At 35.6% G+C, this 21,668-nt stretch overlaps 2 protein-coding genes across 2 annotated transcripts; both read left to right on the plus strand.

Annotated features, from left to right (window-relative positions):
* Nucleotides 1–10,800: 10,800 nt before the first annotated feature.
* LOC109212319 (65-kDa microtubule-associated protein 3-like) lies at nt 10,801–15,695 on the plus strand. Its single transcript, XM_019375949.1, has 13 exons — nt 10,801–10,924; nt 11,892–11,979; nt 12,107–12,313; nt 12,621–12,863; nt 12,945–13,154; nt 13,238–13,393; nt 13,514–13,673; nt 13,777–13,928; nt 14,012–14,099; nt 14,243–14,316; nt 14,415–14,489; nt 14,577–14,871; nt 14,981–15,695. Exons 2-13 carry the CDS (start codon nt 11,908–11,910, stop codon nt 15,448–15,450), a joined length of 2,202 nt encoding a protein of 733 aa, XP_019231494.1. The 5' UTR covers nt 10,801–10,924; nt 11,892–11,907; the 3' UTR covers nt 15,451–15,695.
* A 1,213-nt stretch (nt 15,696–16,908) lies between these two features.
* On the plus strand, nt 16,909–21,374 carry LOC109212318 (probable calcium-binding protein CML13). Its single transcript, XM_019375947.1, has 2 exons — nt 16,909–17,453; nt 20,993–21,374. Exon 1 carries the CDS (start codon nt 17,001–17,003, stop codon nt 17,442–17,444), a length of 444 nt encoding a protein of 147 aa, XP_019231492.1. The 5' UTR covers nt 16,909–17,000; the 3' UTR covers nt 17,445–17,453; nt 20,993–21,374.
* Nucleotides 21,375–21,668: the final 294 nt, after the last annotated feature.

The raw sequence follows: 21,668 nt of genomic DNA on the forward strand, positions 1-21,668 counted from the left end.
AATAAAGCTTTGACTGAAATTCCACTTTTTGGTTAAACATATCTACTTTTTGTGTTTGTATTTAATGCAGACTCAAAGCTTTCTAAAAAACCTCCAAGTCACAACTACAGTTTCAATTTTTATTACTCTATTAGTGACAACACCCCGTCATCCTTAAAGACTTTCAATTAGCATGAAAGGAGTATTTTAATTTTTCCCCGATATATGGATTATAGTATAGTCCTTGAGAATTTTTACATAAATTGTAGTACTTCTTTTTCATTGTTCTCTAGTTTTTCCCATATTTAGCCAAAATTATGTTTGATACTTCGTCAAGGTCTGTGTTAGTACAAACTAGTGGAGTCTCCCACCCCACTTCAACCCAGTACAAACCCAAAATATACAACTGGAACTTCCCTTCTTTCTTCCAGGGGAAATCTCTAACATGAACCCTATATTCATGCCATGGACAATGCCAAACTCCCATGCAACGAGTCAGATACCCACCCAAATGGCAGTCCCACCCCATGCAAACAATCCCCATGCAAACGATCCTCAACCAGACGGTCCACTAGACCAAAACAATGTACCAATCCATCATGCACCTCCCAATCAACCAGAACCAGAAGATCATCCAATAGAGGATGTGGAGGAGCTGAACTTACTGTGGTCCGACCAAATCCTAGAGTTTTCAAGTCTAAACGATGTAAATGTGTTTCTCTTCAAGGAGATGCGAGAGAAGAGATACGTTCTCAACTGTCCTCCGACTCTCTACAAGTTTTCGATGGATGTCAGGCCACCACAGGACCCGACAATGGGGAGCCATGCAATGGTTTTGGTCCCTTTGATCAGACAGAACCCAGGTCCCCTCCAGAGAGAGTGAGGATCAATGGCAACATTCACAACCCCACTCCTCTTAACATGATGCCTCAGAATGTTAGCTTTATCATTTGGAATATAAGGGGTGGTAATAATGATACATTTAGGGTTAACTTTAGGGAAATAATTGATACTCACAAACCTAGTATAGTTATCTTACTAGAAACTCGTATGGATAACCATCTCCCCCTCCTAAATTATTTCCCCTTCACCCAAATGATCGAGGTCCCTACTGAGGGACAGTCTGGGGGTATGGTAATCCTTTGGAAATCAGATGTAATAGCAGTTAAGGACTTTGTAAGGAGGAACCAAGAAATTCATGCCAACATCGAGGTACGTCCTTCAAATTCCACTTGGTTATTTTCATCTATCTATGCTAGTACTAAAATAGCTAATAGAAATGATCTTTGGAATAATATAGAAGGTATCTACAATAGCTATAAAGGTCCTTGGCTTTTGGGTAGGGACTTTAATGATGTCTTTAGCTCTAACGATAAATTTGGTGGTAGAAGTATTAATAGTAGACGTAGCTCCCGTTTATGGTCTAGTATTAACCACTGTAATTTGTTTGATTTAGGTTTTAAAGGTTGTAAGTACACTTGGACAAACAAACATAAGAAATCTAACAAGCTAATCATGGAACGCTTAGATCGCATATTTGCAAATGATTCCTGGTCAAGTCTCTTTCCTAAGGCAATGGTTATCCACCTGCCCAAAACGCATTCTGACCACAACCCTTTGTTATTAAAATTAAACCCTACTAATAGATTTAATAATGGCAAACCCTTTAGACTCGAGACCATATGGTGTAGACATCCCGATTTTGTGAACATAGTTAAGGATAGTTGGAATTCTAATGATCTTCCTAAAGCTCATCAGACCTTCAAAGAAAAAATTATCCCTTGGAAAAATGAGACTTTTGGAGACATCTTTAAGAAAAAAAGAATTCTTCTAGCTAGACTCCAAGGAATCCAAATATCTCCTAAGTACCACTCCTGCCTCTTCTTAAGGAATTTGGAAACTTCCCTCCAACAAGAATATAATGTTATTTTTAAAATGGAGGAAGATTTTTGGAAACTTCGTTCTAGAATAAATTGGTGTAATGATGGTGATGCTAATACTCGCCTTTTTCATAGCATGGCCACCAATAGGAAAAGGGTCAATTGTATCCTTTATTTTAAAGATGCTAATGGAAATTGGATTACTGATGCCAAAGCCATCTTAGAGCACACTTGTAACTACTTTAGGGATTCCTATAAGACCTCTAAAATAAGTACCAAGTGGTCACATTTCAACAATACTTCTTTCCCTACTAATACTATTAATCTATCCACCCTTGATATGCCCTCTACAAAAGAGGAAGTGAGAAAAGCTATCTTTTCCTTCAAACCTTTTAAAGCCCCGGGTCCTGATGGAATTCATCCCTTTTTTTATCAAAAATATTGGAACATAGTCGGGAACTCTGTGATAAATTTCTGCCACAAAGCTTTTGAATCCCAAACCCTACCAAAAGGTATTAATGATACTTACTTGTGCCTTATACCAAAAGTTGACAATGCCACTGACCTAAAAATTTTTAGACCCATAGGAATTTGTAATTATGTTTACAAGTTTATTACCAAAATCTTGGTTAACAGACTTAAACAATTTCTTCCGACCATTATTAGCCCTACTCAGTCTAGTTTTTAAAAAAATAAAAGAGCCAGTGATAATGCTATAGTTATTTAGGAGATCATTAACAATATGTCTTCTTCAAAGAGCTCAAAATATGACATGTTGTTAAAAATTGATCTTCAAAAAGCGCTTGACAAGTTGGAATGGGACTTTATTCACAAAACTTTAGTCTACTTCCAATTCCCTCCAAAAATTACTAAGTTTATAATGCATTGCATTTGCACTAGCAATATTAGCATTCTAGTAAACGGCCAAAGACAAATTTCTTTAGCCCTAGTAGAGGTATCCGTCAAGGGGACCCTATGTCTCCTTACATCTTCATCCTTTGTATGGAACTAATGTCTAGGCTTATTGACTACCAAGTAGATACATTAAGGTGGGATCCCATAAGAATTAGCTCAAAAGGTCCCTACTTCTCTCATCTTTTCTTTGCCGATGACCTTACCTTAATGGGAAAAGCTAATAACAAAACGGGTAGTTGTATTCACCAATGCCTTAATTTATTTATGAATGAAACTGGGCTGTCTATAAACTATCAAAAGTCTAGAATTGTTTTTTCAAAAAATTGCCCTAAAAACATTACTAATCACCTTGCTAATCTCTTTAATATAAGAGCTAGCTTTGAATTTGAAAAATACCTTGGATTTCCCATCCTTAACCTCAAGCCTAAATCTAAAGACTTCCAATTTGTTGTTGATAATATGCGTGCTAAACTATCCCTCTGGAAAACTAACTTCCTTAACATTGCGGGTAGAACCACCTTAGCATCCTCTACTTTAAATGCTATGCCCTCTCATGTTATGCAATACACCTTACTCCCTAAGAAGATTCTAAGCCAAATAGATAAAATTCAAAGAGACTTCATTTGGGGTAGCACAAATTCTAAAAGAAGAATTCACCTAGTCAATTGGAACACTGTCACTAAGCATAAATCTGAAGGAGGCCTGGGAATTCATTCTGCGAAGGATAAGAATTGGGTGCTTCTTACTAGCCTTAGTTGGCGACTTATAAACTCCCCTATCCACCCTTGGGCTCAACTCATTGCTAGTAAATATGCAAATAGGAAATATACTTCTAATTGTTCCTTCATCTGGGCACCCATTAGAAAAGGTTATAATTTACTTTCTAAAGGCTTGTTATGGCATCCTACCATAAACTCAAATATGGACATTTGGTCCAATAGATGGATCCATCAATCCCCTGCCCTTAGGAACTGTATTCAAGGTCCTCTTAGTAAATCTGATCTATCTATGGGCTTCAATAATATTATTACCAATGACCAATGGGATTTGTCAAAAATTTCTTTTGATTTACCTCAGTACCTTGTTACCAAGATCATGGCTACCCCTACCCCTGTAAGGTCCATGACTAAGGATCTCATAACATGGGACTCCAATAGCAGTGGTATTTTTTCTATGAAATCTTGCTACAATCTTTTAGAAGATCATCAAACCCCTAATCTTGAAAAGAAGAACGATTTTAACTGGATTTGGGATCTTCATTGCCCTATTAAAATAAAGTTCTTCCTTTGGCAATGCATGCACAACAAAATTCCCTGTAGATCCTACCTTCAACATATTGGTATTAATATCGACCCCACCTGCCCTATGTGTAAACAAGGTATGGAGGATGCCACCCACATTTTCCTTCTATGCCCTATAGCCACTCGTTTTTGGTCCAGCATTTGCCCTGCTATAACCTACAATAGGAGTGAGTCCAATTGGTTACACTATCTAAGGCATGTTCAAAGCTTTGCATATCACCATCAATACCCTTGGATGAGAATCCTCCCCTTTGCAGTTTGGAACTTGTGGAAAATTAGAAATAACAATAATATTAACAACTTAAATTTGGACTTAAACCCTAATCATATTTTTAGCCAAATAAGTGAATTCCTTTTCTTCACTGAAAAAGTTCCTCTACAAAAATGTTCTATCCCGATAAGCATTAACTGGGAAAGACCCCCTCCAAATACTATTAAGCTCAATATCGACGGGGCTTTCTCGAAAAATAACCTTCATGCAGGTTTAGGAGGAGTTTTCAGGAATAGTGATGGTAATTGGATTATGTGTTTCACCAAATCCTGTTACACTTACAGTCCAATGCAAGCAGAACTTTTAGCACTTCAAGAAGGTCTAAAACTAGCAATGGAGTTGCCATTTGCGGATCTACAAATCGAAACAGACTCAACAGAAGTACTAAAAATGATTTCTGAAGAAAATAGCAATACTAATTCATGTTTACTCATTTGCAGATCCTTAATGCAACAGCTGAAATCCTCAGTGATCAGACACAGCTTTAGGGAAGGGAATGCAGTAGCGGATTGTCTAGTGAAGGAAGCAGTTAGGAATTTCAAGCCAGGGCTATGTTATCGACTCGCATGTCCACCTTCTTTTGTTGAACCTTTTTTGGATAAGGATATGCAAGGTGTTTGTTTGGGTATCAAAAATCTAAATACCAATGTCTGTAATAGTCTAGTAACTCTTAACTATAGTAATGTCCTTAGGGACTATATAACTCCTATATAAATTTGCTTTCTATATATATATATATATATATATATATATATGCTTCCCTTTTCCTTTTTCCCCAAACAAGAGAAAATAAAAGAAAATGAGACTCGGTTATTTAAATAAATGAAAGAAAAGAAGGTCGAAAACCACTTTTCTTGGAAGACAAGGAAACATGGGATGAGGAAGAAATCAAGTAGCTTTGCCCCCCCCCCCCCCTGCTTCGACTAGTATGATGTGAAAAAAGAAAAAGGATTTATTTTATTATTTTAAACTATTTTTATTTGTGTTCCACATTCTTCACCAGCTGTTAATATTATAATTACTTAACCGTTGGTATCCAACATTATCACCAAAACACCACTTCCACGCCCCATTACGACATTTTACTATTTGTCCATTTTCACATACTTACTGTTAGTATAAGCAGCTACATTAATATACCCAACTAACATGCGATTATAACATAAAAAATAATTAAAAGTCAAACAATTCTAGCAATATGTTCTATTAGCGACATTTTACATCGCACCAGATACACCAGTAAAGAAACATTTTTTAAGGAATGAAGGGACATATTTTTTCAAATAAAATACAATACAACCGATTTGTTCCCTGGAATTTAAGGGCATTAACGTGAAGGTCGTATTTATTTTTCTTGACTTTCTGAACACAGTATACCACTTCCCAAAATAATAATAGACAAATACACATTTAATTTTGTGTAATAATCAACGCATATTTTTTATATATGAAAAAAGGAAGGAATATGGAGGAGGTTTATTTTTCTACTTCTTTACCTTTTGGTACACAACTATCAATGAATAGAAGACACAGTTCGTAGCGTAACATACAAAATTATATGAGCTGACTTTCGTTTCATGTGGAAATAGTATGGGAACTTATTGAGAAAGCACGTTACGTATAAATTCTCTCCATAAAAAACTCACGAGGTTTAAATCTTGAATCATTACACGTTATTGAGATTTGGTCATTTTTAAGCTTACTATTATAATACCAATAAAAGGAATACCAGTGATTTAGTCGTTTTCTTAATGATGACAAGGCAAAGAGACACTTGCCCACAAATGTGCCTGCTGGAGCCTGGATCTAAGTTGTTGTGATTCGAGTTAACAGAGAACCAACCGATCAGGATCAAGATTTCGAAACGAAAATATGATTTATGGGCGGATTTTAAGAAATTACCTATCTCAAGTTTTAGGACTCGGAATGTAATGATCCAAAAACGAGGTGAAAAATGACGATCTGAAGAATAAGAAAAACTATTTATTCGTTCAAAACAAGTAAATATTGATACTGCATCAATTCAATGAAAGTTATAATTCTAAGATATCAAAAGAACGAATTTAAATCAAGAAACGTGTTTTTGAATGATCATGAACTAAAAAGTTTCTAAAGTCACCACTTAGAATCAATTAATGTGATAAAGAAACATCACACGCAACTGAAAACAAGATAAAGACTACCACTACCTTGCTTGGAACAAAAAACAAGGATAAAAAAGACAAAATAGAGAAAAATACTCTACTGCAAATTAGAGTCAACCTTAAAAAACGTGAATCTCCCCTCAACAAGGCATGAAAACCCTTTATATAGGCCTACGGTCTCTTCTTTGATGACTACAATTTCTATTCTAATAAGAAAATAAAATAACTAAAGACAAGGAAAGTAAAATTCCTATTCTACAAGGAAAAGAAACTAGAATCCTATTAAAAGCAAAATCCTTATTCTAAAAGGAATAAAATAATCCTATTTTAAGAAGGAAAGAATCTTGGATTCTTGAATCAATCTTGAGCTTCTTGGACTTTTGTGCTTCTTGAAAATAAATCCATATGTTTGGACTTGAGCTCTTGTAACGACCCGATCAGTAGTTTTGAGCATTTACACTCCGCTCGGTGGTTTGAGGGTATGAGTAGCTCTGTATGATGTATTATGACTTATGTGAATCGTCGGTTTTGATTTTCAGGTGATTCGGAATTGATTTGGAAGAATGAATCTCAACTAGGAAGCTTTAAATTGGAAGAATTGACCAAGGTTGACTTTTTAGTATTTGACCTCGGATTGGAGTTTTGATTATTCCGTTAGATCCGTTGGTTGATTTTGGACTTGGGAGCGTGTCCGAATTGTGATTTGGAGGTCCGTAGTTGAATTTCGCTTGAACTGGCGAAAGTTGAATTTTTGGAAAGTTTGACCGGGGAGTGGACTTTTTTATATCGGATTTGGATTGTGGTTCCGGAAATTGAAATAGCTTCGTTATGTCACTTGGGGCTTGTGTGCAAAATTTGGGTTCATTCCAGGTTGGTTTGCTATGTTTCGGCACGAGTTATGGAAGTTGAAGAGTTCAAAACTCATCAAGTTTGATTTGGGGTGCGATCCGTCGTTTCGTTGTTGTTATGTGTGATTTGAGGCCTCGAGTAGGTCCGCGATATGTTTTGAGACTTGGTGGAAGCTTCTTGAATTTGCCTACAAATATATTGTAATAAAAGGACATAATATGAAGTTTATATGAAAGAAGAAATTTCTTTGTATTTGGCACAATAAGTCAACATTAATTCAGGTCAACCACAGCAAAAGTTGATCTGAAATATCAATCTGTTGATCTGGTTTGCTCAAATAATGAAATTTGACTATCAATTTATTTGTAACATATTTTGTTTTCTAAGAACAAAACGTTAGGTGTTTGATAGTAATCCTTTCTAATTTAGTAAGCCCCTACTATTTTCGGATGAAACTTTGAAGGACCGAGGACAATTATCACTTTTCAAATTACTTAAATTGGCAACTAAAAACGAATTAAACCACTTTAAGTGAGATGGAATTTATATGCACTATACCTCATCCAATTTTGACAATCGATCAAAGTTAAGCAAATTAATAAGAGTTGACTTATATATAAGCTTTGCGATCTTTTATATATTAAAGGGGTATATTATTTAATTTTGTCAACACGTCCCAACTCAGTTTCTTTTTTAATTTTAAAAAGGACGTCCCAACCAAAAACTCGATTGCAATATATTAAAGTTCTCAAAGGATGTAGGAAATAATAAAATATGGAATAAAAATAGTTTTAAATATATAATAGAGAAATTTTCAGAAACCACTATGTTTTAGTGGTTATTAACTAGTTGTAGCTACCATTTATTATATTACTTACTATAGCTATGCTTTCAGATTTTTTAGAGTGTATTCGATATATTTAAGCTACTGTATTCATGAATATAGTAGCATTTCTAGGCGTGAAACAGGGGATTACAGCTAGACAGATTTTTATATTCGAGTGTATTCGACTGTATTCATGGCGTGAAACATGGGATTACAGCTGGACAAATTATTGTATTCAACTGTATTCACGGCGTGAAATAGGGGATTATACTGTTTTTAAGCGGAAAGTGAATCAATTAACATAATAGACTCCTAATATCACTCAAAAAAACTCAATTATAACACGCAAATTTTGTATTTCCATTTATAAAAAAGATTCTCAACCGAAAAATCCCCCAAAAATATTTGAATACATATATACATCTAAATACATAAATTATATTAATTAAAAAATATATATGAATACATTCATGAAATATAGCGAGACAATGATATAATGAAATACATGGAATACATCGGGATTCATTGAAATACAATGAAAAAAAGAAGACAATGAATACAATGAAATACATAGAATACAGCGAGATACATTGAAATACAATGGAAAAAAAAGGTAATAGACTCTTCAAGTTGCTCAACCCCTAACTCCGTCGTCTTTGTTCAAGAACAACCCTAATGCCGTCTCGTCAAGAGGGCCGCGATTCTGACTCGAAACTCTCAAAATTTGGTGCAAAAATGAAAGGAATTCCTTATTTTCAATAGCAAATTGTCATCTTTTGTTAGTAATTGCGAATTTGGTAGATGAAGAAAAGCAGCAATGGAGGTGGTGAGAGGTAAGAGTTGCAATGGCCATGTCCAGATTTCATTCAACTCAACAACTCGTCTCAATTTGATTGACGATTCTTGCTTCGTTTGCATAGATCGACCACAAAATAAATTTAAATCCTTCGTCTCTTAAATTGTCTCTCTCTTCAATTATTTTCTCTCTCTACACAGAGTCAGAAGAGTGTGTAAATTATGATGGAGAAACAGAATCATTGAGAGAGAGAGAGAGGATTTTTAAAAATCTGAAAGAATGAGAGAGAAAAATAATACAAAGAGTATTTTATGGCTTAAGGGTAGGAGGTAACCATAAATAGATATTTGGCTATAAAAATCAAAATGTATCTATGGAATATAATTTTTTAAAAGAGTATTTATTTAAAATAAATAAGGTATCAACATTTGCTATAGGAGGTAAAAATTCCATAATATAACTCTATCTTTAGCATATAAATCTTGATATTTTTACTTTTATTTCCTAATTTTCAGTTTGAGCTAGTTTCACTTTTGAACCAAAAAAAAATGGCTAAGGCTCGGTTTGATTGCAACTTGGGTCATATAGTCAGATTTCTGTATAACAACCAATCTCTATAACAATTTTTTAAAATAACAAGCAAGTTTCTTTGAAAACATTTTTATGTTAATAACAAACAATTTTTTTTACTTTTTACAGCAATATCCATCATCATTATTATCTCTTATAATATAAAAATTTTGAAAAATTTGAGCTTTAAATTATTTTTTATTTATAACAGTTAAATAAGATCTAAATGTCAAATGTTTTTATAGGTATAGCTGTTAAAGAGAGGTTTGACTGTATAAGCTAAGAGCCCGTTTGAATTAGCTGATAAGCATTAGGTGCTGAAAAATACTTTTAAGTGCTGAAATTGATAGTACGCTGCTGCAGTATTTGATAAAAAGTGTTGATAAACTCTTTTTTCTGTTAAAACGATTTAAATAACCTTAGAACTGTTTACGCTTGTAAGAGCGTAATTTCTTCAAAATTTTAGATTCCAGAGCGATTCAAATACAAAATATTTTATTTGTCATTTTATTTTAAATACAACCGTGATTAAATAAGATAATTTTTGTGATAAATATAATTTATTTTATGATAAGAATATAATCATAAGTTATAATAATTAATAAATTGGCAAAAGTTTTTCAGTAAAAAAAATAAACCTAAATAGGACAAAATATTTAAAGAGAAACAAATACTGTCTTCATCACCACGACACTTAAAAAACAATACACAAAAATTTGATATGTCCTCGTTTATTACATACAGTTCAAAGATTATACAAAATCACATAGATACAAATATGCAAAGGAATAGAGAATTTGCTTACCTCAAATAGTGAATGAAAATTGCAGACTTGAAGAGGCGGGGGGTTTCGGTTGAAAAAATAAGGAGGCAGTGAGTATCGATGTAGAAGTTTTGTTCTAAAAAGGAATATTTTAGGGATAAAATAGTAAAAATTTTGGTCAAACTTAAAGTGCTTATAAGCTGGGGCGGACCAGCTTATGACTTTTGACTTATTTTTGACGTATAAGCACTTGACTTATAAACATTTTTAACTTTACCAAATGCGTAAATAAACTGAAAAATGCTTATAAGTTGGTTTAAGCTTAGCCAAACACCCTCTAAGTCAGCTCAGTAGTGTAAAAATTCAATTGGGCTCGGGTCGGCCCAGCTCCAAGGACTATAGCATGGGAAGCATTTTGGACTTGTGGATTTCTGACACAAGCCCAGATCCACAATATCCTTTGTTATTTATTTCACTTTTAATATAATGGACGCCAAATCAGGAAACCCCCATATTTCAAATTTCAAATTATTTGCTGGGACAAGCTGACCTCTCTTCTCTCCTTTCCATCTCTCGCTGCTGTAGTGCTAACTCCTCGGAATTTCTCTTTCTCCGCCCAAATATACAGTCGTAAGTTATCCTCTTTCTGAGTTTTGTTATTCAATCATTTTCGATTGAGCAGCAGTTTATACGCACTTTTTATTTGTTAAATGTGTTGCTAATATGCATTTTCAATTAAGAAAAGGATAAAAATTGTAATGCTATTATTTTTAACGAGCTTTCGGTACTTGGGATGAAATTCGTAAATTTCAAGTCTTTTGAAATATCTTCTGATTATCCGAACGGCTAGTTTGAAATTTTGACAATCTCAAATCTAAGCATTTGAAATCACTTATAATACCCCTTTTAATCTAATCCAAGTTTGTGCAAGTGAGCACTTAATTAAGGTGTAATAAGTTAGAAAATAGAAATTTGATATCCTAGCAGCACCCAAGGGCGTGGCCTAGCAGCCAACAAAGTGGAAGGTGAACCATGAAGTCTCGGTTTCAAATCCCCTACGGAGAAAAAATACTAGGTGATTTCTTTCCATCCGCCTAAGCTTTGGAGCAGAGTTACCAGGTACCTCTGTTGGTTTAAGTTAGAAGTTACCCAGTGGAGTAGCCGAAGTGCTTGCAAACTGGCATAGACACTACTGTCATAAAATTTAAAAAAGAAAATATTTGTATCCTAGGACTTAAGAATTCTACAGATGATTAGACTATAGAGTTGATTATAGCTTAAAATTTGAACTGTTAATTGTGGGTATGAGAATTGAAGGTGGGGTCTTAAGAGGATTCTTTATTTAGGAAAGTTGAATTTGTGGAATTTGTATGTTAGGTGCAAAACGGTGGGGCACTAGGACTGCTCAATTTTTTAAGCATAGACGTCAGAAGGACATTAAAAGTTTGTTACTTTCTTGATTGCTTATTTATCAGAATAATTTTTACTGTTTATGACCGACCTTACGGTTGATGATTAGTGAAACCGCTAGCTCTGATTTAAGATTATACAACATTTATTCGGATATACTATTGTAAGAATTATTCTTAATTGGCAGTTGAAATATCTCCGAGATGTCAACTCCTCAAAATGATCCGCTTCAGCAAATGGAAACAACATGTGGGTTGTTGCTGCATGAACTGCAGGTAGTATTTTTATGGATATATTGCCTACTAACATATTCGTAATTTATTTACTCTTTACATATTTATTATCTTCTTGATCATTTCGTGATGGAAGTTCTTGCTCCTTTTTCCATCTTTTTTTTAAAAGATTATATGGGATGAAGTTGGGGAGTGTGATACTGAGAGGGACAAAATGCTATTTGAGATTGAACGAGAATGCTTGGAAGTGTATAGAAGAAAAGTAGATCAAGCTAACAGGAGCAGGGCTCAGCTAAGGCAGGCTATTGCTGATTCAGAAGCGGAGCTTGCAGCTATCTGTTCTGCTATGGGGGAGCGCCCCGTGCACATTAAGCAGGTTAGGAATGGCATAGCCAATTAATTACCTTTACAGTTTCAATATGTGGGCTTGTTGTATGAAATGGCCATATCGCAGTTGCCTGATTTGTAAATACCAAATTAAATTATACCAAGCTAGTGCAGGTTCGTTTTATTCTTGCAACAGTACTAAGATGAAGCGCAGCCTCCAGGCTCCTCTTATATTCTAGGGAAAAAATTTGTAAAATGGATACCCTATATATTGATTTAGAGTAAGGTTTACATGTTTTTTTCCTCCTTTCACAAGATCAGGTATGGAGATTTTATAATGAATCTCTTTTATTCAGTCTGATCAGAACAAAGGAGGTTTGAAGATGGAACTTAGAGCCATTGTTCCAGCACTAGAGGAGATGCAGAAGAGGAAATCTGACAGAAAGAATCAATTCATTGAAGTTGCGGAGCAGATACATAAGATTAAGAATGAAATCTTTAGGTTTACTTCTACAAGCATGGTTGTGGATGAAAGTGATTTATCATTACGAAAGCTCGAAGAATTGCATACAGAACTGCATTCACTTCAAAAAGAAAAGGTTAACAGCTGCTCTACAGCACCAAGGCCAATTGTTCTCTGTCCCTGCCCTTTGGCTTAAACTATTACTCTTTTTTGGCAGAGTGAACGCTTGAAGCAGGTTCTGGATCACCTAGGTACTTTGAACTCACTATGCTCGGTTCTTGGCATGGATTTCAAACATACTATAAGTGAGGTGGATCCAAGTCTAGGCGAATCAGAAGAAATTAAGAACATTAGTAATGATACCATACAAAATTTAGCAGCTGCAATACAAAGACTACAAGAAGTTAAGTTACAAAGGATGCAGCAGGTATGCAGATGAGTAAATTATTCTTGTGTTGCTTGCCATTTTGTTTCACTCTGTAGACATTGATGACCTTCTGGTTTTTGCAGCTACAAGATCTTACTACATCCATGTTGGAACTATGGAATTTGATGGATACACCCATTGAAGAACAAAAGATATTTCAGAATGTTACTTGTAAGATAGCTGCCAAAGAGCATGAGATAACAGAGCCTGACATGTTGTCTGTGGAATTCATTGCTCATGTAAGTTATAGAATCTTTGAAATTATTGTAACTGTTAGTTTCCAATGCTGCTGGTGCTTCTTCTGCTTGACTTTGAAATTGTACTTCGGGCCTGATAATAATGTCCCCTTAACTATCAAGGTTGAGGGAGAAGTGTCCCGTTTGGAAGAACTGAAAGCAAGCAAATTGAAGGAGCTTGTTTTGAAGAAGAGGTCAGAACTAGAGGAGATCTATAGGAAAACACATATTGTTGCTGATTCAGACAGCGCAATGAGTATAGCCATTGAGGCTATTGAATCTGGTATTTAAGTTGTGCTCAAGTATAAAAAAGAAACCCAATTGTTTACTATGTCCTTGTTATGAGATTAATTTTTATGCTCTTCTTTGTTCATATCTCTGAAAAGGAGCTGTCAATGCTGCTTCTGTCCTTGAGCAAATTGAGCTCCAAATAGCTCAAGCTAAAGAGGAAGCTTTTAGCAGAAAAGACATTCTAGACAAAGTCGAGAAATGGATTGCTGCATGTGAGGAGGAGTGTTGGCTTGAGGAGTATAACAGGGTTGATTTTGCTTTCAACTAGCATTGACATGTTCCATGAAGTATGTCTTATATGCTTATTCATTATCTTGATTTCTTGTCTAGGATGAAAACCGCTACAATGCTGGACGAGGCACCCACCTTACTCTGAAGCGTGCTGAGAAAGCTCGTGCCTTGGTTAATAAGATTCCAGGTTCTTCTTACATACCTTGTCCTTGTTAATGCTTATTTGTTTCACAACAAGGTTAGATGACAATATCTCAGTGGTGAAAGATGACCTTCTCGTTGTCAAACAATGTTAATAACGATCAAATCCATTAAAATGTTGTTCAACAGCAATGGTGGAGGCATTGGCATCAAAAACAAAAGCATGGGAGAATGAAAGAGGAACTATATTCACTTATGATGGTGTATGCATTCCCCAGCTTGCACTTTAAGATATGAAAATATTCAGGTCTAAGGTTTCATACATGTAAATCTTCCGAAATTGTTTGTTTCTTTTTGTTAGATTCGTGTTCTCTCTATGCTTGAAGAGTATATCATCTTGCGGGAAGAAAAGGAGCTAGAACGTAAGAGGCAGAGGGTATGAACTCTCAACTGGATTTATGTTGACTTTAAATCTGTGCTATCATAGAAAGCTATAACCTGCACGTGATTCATCTTATCTCAGGACCAGAAGAAACTTCAGGGACAGTTAATGGCAGAACAAGAGGCTCGCTATGGCTCTAAACCCAGCCCTATGAAGAATCAAAGTGCCAAAAAAGGTCCTAAATTGTCATGTGGTGGTACTCCAAGCAATAGAAGGCTTTCGCTTGGAGGAACAATACAGCAAACTTGTAAAACCGAACTCCCACATTCCACTAAAGCTACCCCAAACTCACGTCAAGCAAAGAAGTCTGAGCTCTTTCATCAGCTTGACCAATTTAATCATCCTAAGGATGATGGATTTGCAGAAAGATCAGCAGGTAATCATACGTTGTTTGTGAATTCTAATTAGCTTTCTTATATCTTATTAAAGAATTATTGGTGTACTGACCCTTTATCAATTTAATTTGGTTATGCTTCTTTGCTTAGGGAGAAGAGGAGGTTTGGGTATTGATGAACTTCCTTCAAAAAAGCACCCCATCAGTGCATTGAATGGTTCAGAAGTAGACACAACAATGATGCGGAAGCCTTTCTCACCCATTTCTACCACAGATTCTCCGAAGACCAATGCAACAAATATATTGGGAGATGTGAACAGAAAACAGAATGAGACGGTGGTGAAAACCCTGCTAAGTAACCATACTACACCGTTCTCCACTCCTGTAAAGACAATTTCTACTGTTGAAGAAGAGAACAGAACTCCTGCTAGAGCAATGCCAATTCCTGTGCCTTCTACTCCATCAACTGTTTCTGTTCCGATGCAGACAGCAACACCTGGTCCAGCTGTTGTTCTACCGTATGATTCGAAGCTAGCTGAAAAGATTCCTGTGGAGGAGAAGATAGAGTATAGCTTTGAGGAGAGGAGGCTTACATTTGTCCTTCAGAGAACATATTTGTAGAAGTGTCATACAAGTTTGATGCCAACTTTAGACGAAATTGATTGTTAATTAAAAGCTTTCAGTATATGTAGAGCAGTCATTAGTCTGTTGGTATGCTTGAGAAGTCAATTCAATTCTATTGGCTTTTTCTTTGTAGATACAAACATTGACTGAATTTTGATAATAAGTAGTGCAAGCAGATGGACTCCAATACTGCTGTTATTCAACCTTTGTTGGAATTGAAAACCTAACTATGGCTTTTAACCTCTAAGAAAGCTCATTTAGTTACAAGTGCTTGTTGCCCTTTCTACGATGGAAGTTTCTCTAAAATGGCTGTTCTATATCATGCAAATGTTTTGACTTTGCATTTCGCTTCCAGGGAAAATGTTTTATTTTCCTTCCACCTACTGTCTATATTTTGTGCACGAATTCACATTTATTTACAAGATTCAATGCTTTGGCTTTTGCATTTTGTTTTCAAGATTTTAATATTTTTAGTATTGATATAATATCTTTAATTTCATGAGAAGGAGGGTATTTAGATTCACTTATAAAAAGTAGCTTATAAGTTAAAAGCCAAAAGCCATAAGTTGGTAATACCCAACTTTTGGCTTTTGGCTTATTTTTGTACTTTATATGCCTAAAAGTAGGTGCTTTTAAGCATTTTTTATCATTGCCAAATACCACATAAACTAAAAAAGCGTTTAAAAGCCAATAAGCACTTAAAATAAGCCAATCCAAACACCCTCAAGATCTTGATCCGTCAAAAAGAAGCATTTCCCACAGCTTGAATAAAAGGACATTCTCCAATTTCGTAAAATGCATGAACGTGAAAATAAACAAACCAATATCATACTAATATTTTTATGGGTGAAATTCAAAAATAGTCAGATTTACAACTGGTCGTTCAAAAATAGCCCAGTTTCAAAAGTAATCGATATTTAGCCACTTTTCAGTAAAGATAAATCTGAGCGAAAACACTGTTCAAAACCCGAAAAGTACGCCAGCATATTATGCTGGAGTTCCAGCATAAGTATACTTGAACTCCAGCATATTATACTGGAGTTCCAAGATAAGTATGCTGGAACTCCAGCATAATATGACGGAGTTCCAGCATAAGTACACTAGAACTCCAGCATAATATACCGAAGTTCCAGCAAGTATACCGGTCCAGCATAATATACTGAAGTTTGGAGCACCGGTGCTCCAGTCTCCAGTATATTATACTGGAGCCAGCCAAGTATACTGGTTCAGCAGAATATGCTGGAGTTCATACACAGGTGCACCGAACTCCAGTATATTATGCTGGACCGGTCTCTGCTGCAGCAAAATAGTGGCTATTTTTTATCGACTTGGTAAATGCTGGTTATTTTTGAATGACCAGTCCGAAAACTGGCTATACCCTCCTATTTCGGTTACTGCTAGTCCTCGGAATTATTTTATATAACTTTCAAAAATGAGTGAAACGCCCCTCAAGTTTTATATAACCACAAATTTGAATTCCCATTTCGTCAGACAAAATCTCAATAGAGGAAGAGAAATACAAGAGGAGAGAGAGAAGGCGAATTGCAATGGTGAAAGATCTGAGCAACGATCAAATATCCTCCATGAAGGAGGCATTCACTCTCTTTGACACCGACGGCGACGGCAAAATCGCTCCATCGGAGCTAGGGATCCTCATGAGATCACTCGGTGGTAACCCGACCCAAGCCCAACTTAAATCAATAATCGCCGAGGAAAAACTCACCGCGCCGTTCGATTTCAACAGATTTTTAGACCTCATGTCAAAACACCTAAAACCGGAGCCATTTGATCGCCAATTGCGCGATGCGTTCAAGGTCCTTGATAAAGACGGCACTGGTTTCGTCGTCGTTTCGGATCTAAAGCATATTTTAACGAGTATTGGGGAGAAGCTTGAGCCTGCGGAATTTGATGAGTGGATCCGAGAAGTTGATGTTGGATCCGATGGGAAGATCCGGTATGAGGATTTCATTGCTAGGATGGTTGCCAAGTGATTTTTGCATGTGAGTCCTTCTATCTTTTAGCATTTGATGAAAACCCCCCTGAAAGTTTTATACTTGCATTTGTTCCGATATTTTGTTTAAGCTTGGTATTCATGTTGTTTGCGTGGGTTATGTATAACAGTTTGTGTAAATTCAACAATTATAGTACTCGTTAAGGTTCGTGCTTCACATTATTGTATATGAAGAAATACAAAACATAATAATGATATCTTCGATGATTAGAATCGATGTTATATTCGGATTATTAAGACCTTTGTTGTTGTGCTGGTACCTACTCCGCACTTCCATATCCGGAAAGCAAAAAGATAGAGGAAATAAGTGTTACCGTACTTGTGCTGGATAGAGGATGCATGTACTTGGTAGAATAGTCAAGAAGCACGCAGGCTAGCTCCGAGACTACCCGTATCCTGAAAGAAGAGTGTGACAACTAGATGAGCCTGAACTAAACTTATCTTGATCATAGGTCTTTTGAACTATGAGGTGCAAGTTGTCAATGGCCACTTGTTTAGTACTAATATTTCATGTTGAAACATATTTTGTGTCAAAAATCTTTGGGAGCCAAAGTTAGTAGTTGATTGCTTAAGTATGGAGCCAAACTTATTAGTTAATTCCTTAAGTATTCCTTTCTAATATTGGGCATTGTTTAAAATGAAAGAGGTGGATAGATGGGTGATTTTGGGATAGCCTTCTTGTGCGTTTTGAGCGAATGAGAATATGGCTAACTTTTAATGATAAGCATCAATTTGGATCTCTCGAGGTTATTCATTTTAGTCAAGTTGGAAAATGGAGAGATGAGCTTCATCTTAAGAGTTGCATCGTTATCCTTCTGCTCATGTGATGTTGCGAAATGAACCTAGAATGACGTTGTCCTTAAACATATGCAGCTTCTTTTGTTGTGCGGGAACATTAAGAGAACAACTTTAGATAGTATGCATCGGTTTGGTTTTTTTGAAGTTTTACATATTAGTGAAGAGGGAAAAGTTAGCATGTGAGGAGGCTTCATCCTATGAGCTGCATGGTTGTCCTGCAACTCATGTGTCTTTGTCTCCTTAATACATTTGCAATTTAATATGTTGTATGTGGACGTTAAGGGAACTACAACTTTTTTTTAAAAAAAAAAAAGAAGAACAATAACTTTAAATGGCATCTACTTGAATCTTTTAAGGTTATGCATTTTAGTGAAGAGGGAATATGTGAATGTTGAAGCTTCACTTGTGAGTTGCATGGTTCTCCTTAGTATTTTTGCAAGTTCATTTTTTACTTGTGAATGCTAAGGAAACGTCAAGAGTGCAACCTACTTGCAATGCACTTTACTGCCACAGGTTTTACAGGTCTTTGGTCTTCCAGATCAGTAACTTCAAAGGAAATCATAATACTAGTTTCTGTTGCACAGTGAAGTGGAGAGTCGTAGAAGATGGAAAGAATTGTGTCTTGTCCAGCATCTCTCTGTTTTCCTTCTGGAACTAGTGATTCCTTTTAGATCTGTATCCAGGATTTGGAGCAAAATGGTAGTACTTGGTTGATTGAACTAGAACATGGATTTGAAGTGACAGTAAAGGCACAAGGCTTTATTTTTTGGACTTTGTTAGCTCTTTGATCCTAGCATAGCTTTTTTTTTTTTTTTTTTTTTTTTTTGTATTAACAGAGTTAACAGTCATCTCTCTTTGTAACCTCTGTTCCCTTATGCATCTTCTTGATGCCTTTTTAATGATAACACCTACTTCATTAAACAAAAAGGGCACAAGGCTCGTGCCCCTTTGTATGGTGGAATGGTTTTCTCTTAGCTTCCCTGTACATACGTATGATTATGGTGAGTTAGAGAAGGCGTATATGGGTCTTGCAAGATAGTAGTTGATCAGGTTTAGGTTGAAGAGGCTCAAAAGTTTTTTGATATAACTTCCTTTTGATATGCCATAAATTTTAAAAAACATCAAAGATGCTCTTGCTTGGGAAGTTTTTAGTTTATTATGAAGAGATTCACACCTCTAGGTGCATAGACTTCTTGATATTTTCAGGAGAGCAGAATGGTTAAATTTGAGGGTTTCTATATAAACATGGAGAGGGGGGGGGGGGGGAGCTACTTGATACAGGTTAGGGAAGGAGAGAATTTGAGAAAGTGTTTTTCTCTAAATATGTATGTATCCTCGGTAGTAGGCTGAGACTCTGAGAGAGTAAATATGATACTTGAGTTGGTTTTTCCAATGAAACTAAATGCAAATCTGGAGGTTGTTGGTGAACTTACAATCCTTTGGTCTTGTTTTATTAAGTCACAACCTTATCAATTTTTTTTTAATCAAGTAACAGCCGTGAGAAGTAACTCATTTAAGTGATTAATAATCGGCTTGCTAACCACTCACTGGGGTTGGGCGCATTAATGATGTTTGGTTTAGCTTTGATGAGTCGAAAAAATGCATTTGAAATAACAAAAATATAAGAAGTAGGGATAAGGATCAAAACTGGAATTAGAAGGATATAACCACTGTTCTGTACTTCTGTAGAAGATCCCTTAAATTGCACTTTTAAAAAGAAAAGTTATTAGAGGCTCTATGATTGACCAATTGAGTTACACGTAAACACTATTGGTAATCCTTTATAATTTGCATAGATTATAGTCGAGGTGCTCACAAGTTGGTCCAAACTCCACAATAAAACAAACTGTATAGATTATACTCAAGTCAAATATAACTTTTAAGCACATAAAAGTATGTTCTAGTGGTCGATGAAGTGGGATGAAAACCACCGTATACTAGGGTTCAAATCCTAGCAAAGCAAAGAATGCTTGATGATTTCGTTCCATCTGCTTGCATTGGTAGCACAGTTATCCGTTAGAGATAGCAAGTACCTTGCGGAATGGTCGAGGTATGATTGGACATCACCACTATAAAAAAAGTCTAAGATAAAATGTAAGACATACAACTAATTACATAGTTATAAGTGAGTAGATGCTGCCTCCAAATTGCTTAACTTAACCACCATATTTGGTGTTGGGAGGTTGGATAGGAATCATGACCTTTATTTACTGTAGCCTAATACATTTTACAATAAGAATAAACGTAAGAGGGAAAGGAAATGAGTTCTTTGCTGATGTTAAGACGCATGAGTAAGACGTTAATAGTGATGGCATTTATTTGTTTGTGTTGTGTTGTCAAATCGCATTGCCATGTTTTGGAAAACCACAAGATTCATCTTGCTAGGATACGAAATATTTTGTGGTTGAGATTATAATCCCACCTTTAATTTAGGGCATCTCCTGTAAGAGAATTGATTTTCCTCCCAGTGTGTGGGACACTTAACCATCCCTACAGGATTAAACATGGTTCAAACTATGTTCAAGTTACAACAGTTTCCAGGAGGAGCCTAGAGAATTTTTCCCTAAAACTTGAAAAGCTTTTCAAGATCACTTGGTTAACCCTCATTGTAATATTTGCTTTCTGGTGGGTCATAATTATCACAATTTCAATTGATACAATTAATATCATATTTAATTTTGTGAGTGAAATATTTTAACTTTGCTGATTTTGCTTAATTTTCATATGCAGGTGATTTGCATCTCTGGCTATATTATTCATAGCATGAAAGAAGACCTGACTTTTTCCCTTTGTAGCTTAACCTTTTTATTTGCATGTTTCATTGTACCCCATTAGCCATTTTCCTAATTGTTGATTGTACTGTTTTCTTCCCTTGCACTATCATTGAACAATTCTTGGTTCAAATCTTTGGTTTGTATCCTGTATTTTGGTTTTCATCATTCTGAAACATCCTGTAGAACTTAGAGGTACTTAAGGAATACATTTGCTTCTTGCAATGTTGAACCAGTTGTGTATAGTACAGATGCTTTGTATCTTTAACTAAGCGTCGATGTTTCTACTTGCCATAGTGGAACATCTTGCTCATTATTAAAGTGCTAAACTTCAGCCATGATCAGTTTTGTGTTTATTGATGCAGCAATCTACTTGTAACATTAAGAAAAAAGAATATCTGTTTGAGACTAATCATCCCTTGTTTGTGGTTGTATGCTTTATCCACTCGTTTTTGACAAAAAGAGCTCTCCTACTTATGAAAAAAAAATCACTGAGTGCAGAGTAATTGGGTCATTTATCTGGTGCATGATCTATCTTAACAAATAGCCAAGGTGGAGATGTTGAAACCTGGAGAATTCAGGTCCACTGAAGTCTATGCCAAAGGGTGTCAATTTGCACCAACTGGTGTTATGTA

Source organism: Nicotiana attenuata, unplaced genomic scaffold (genome assembly GCF_001879085.1).
Source record: "Nicotiana attenuata strain UT unplaced genomic scaffold, NIATTr2, whole genome shotgun sequence".
In the NCBI taxonomy this organism is placed as follows: domain Eukaryota; kingdom Viridiplantae; phylum Streptophyta; class Magnoliopsida; order Solanales; family Solanaceae; genus Nicotiana; species Nicotiana attenuata.

Bases quoted from the DNA above. Each gene is read 5' to 3' on its own strand.
- LOC109212319 (XM_019375949.1), top strand. From the start codon at position 11,908: ATGTCAACTCCTCAAAATGATCCGCTTCAGCAAATGGAAACAACATGT. The intron at 11,980-12,106 runs GTAGTATTTTTA...TTTTTTTAAAAG, and splicing joins TGTTGCTGCATGAACTGCAG to ATTATATGGGATGAAGTTGG. The intron at 14,872-14,980 runs GTAATCATACGT...TTCTTTGCTTAG, and splicing joins ATTTGCAGAAAGATCAGCAG to GGAGAAGAGGAGGTTTGGGT.
- LOC109212318 (XM_019375947.1), top strand. From the start codon at position 17,001: ATGGTGAAAGATCTGAGCAACGATCAAATATCCTCCATGAAGGAGGCA.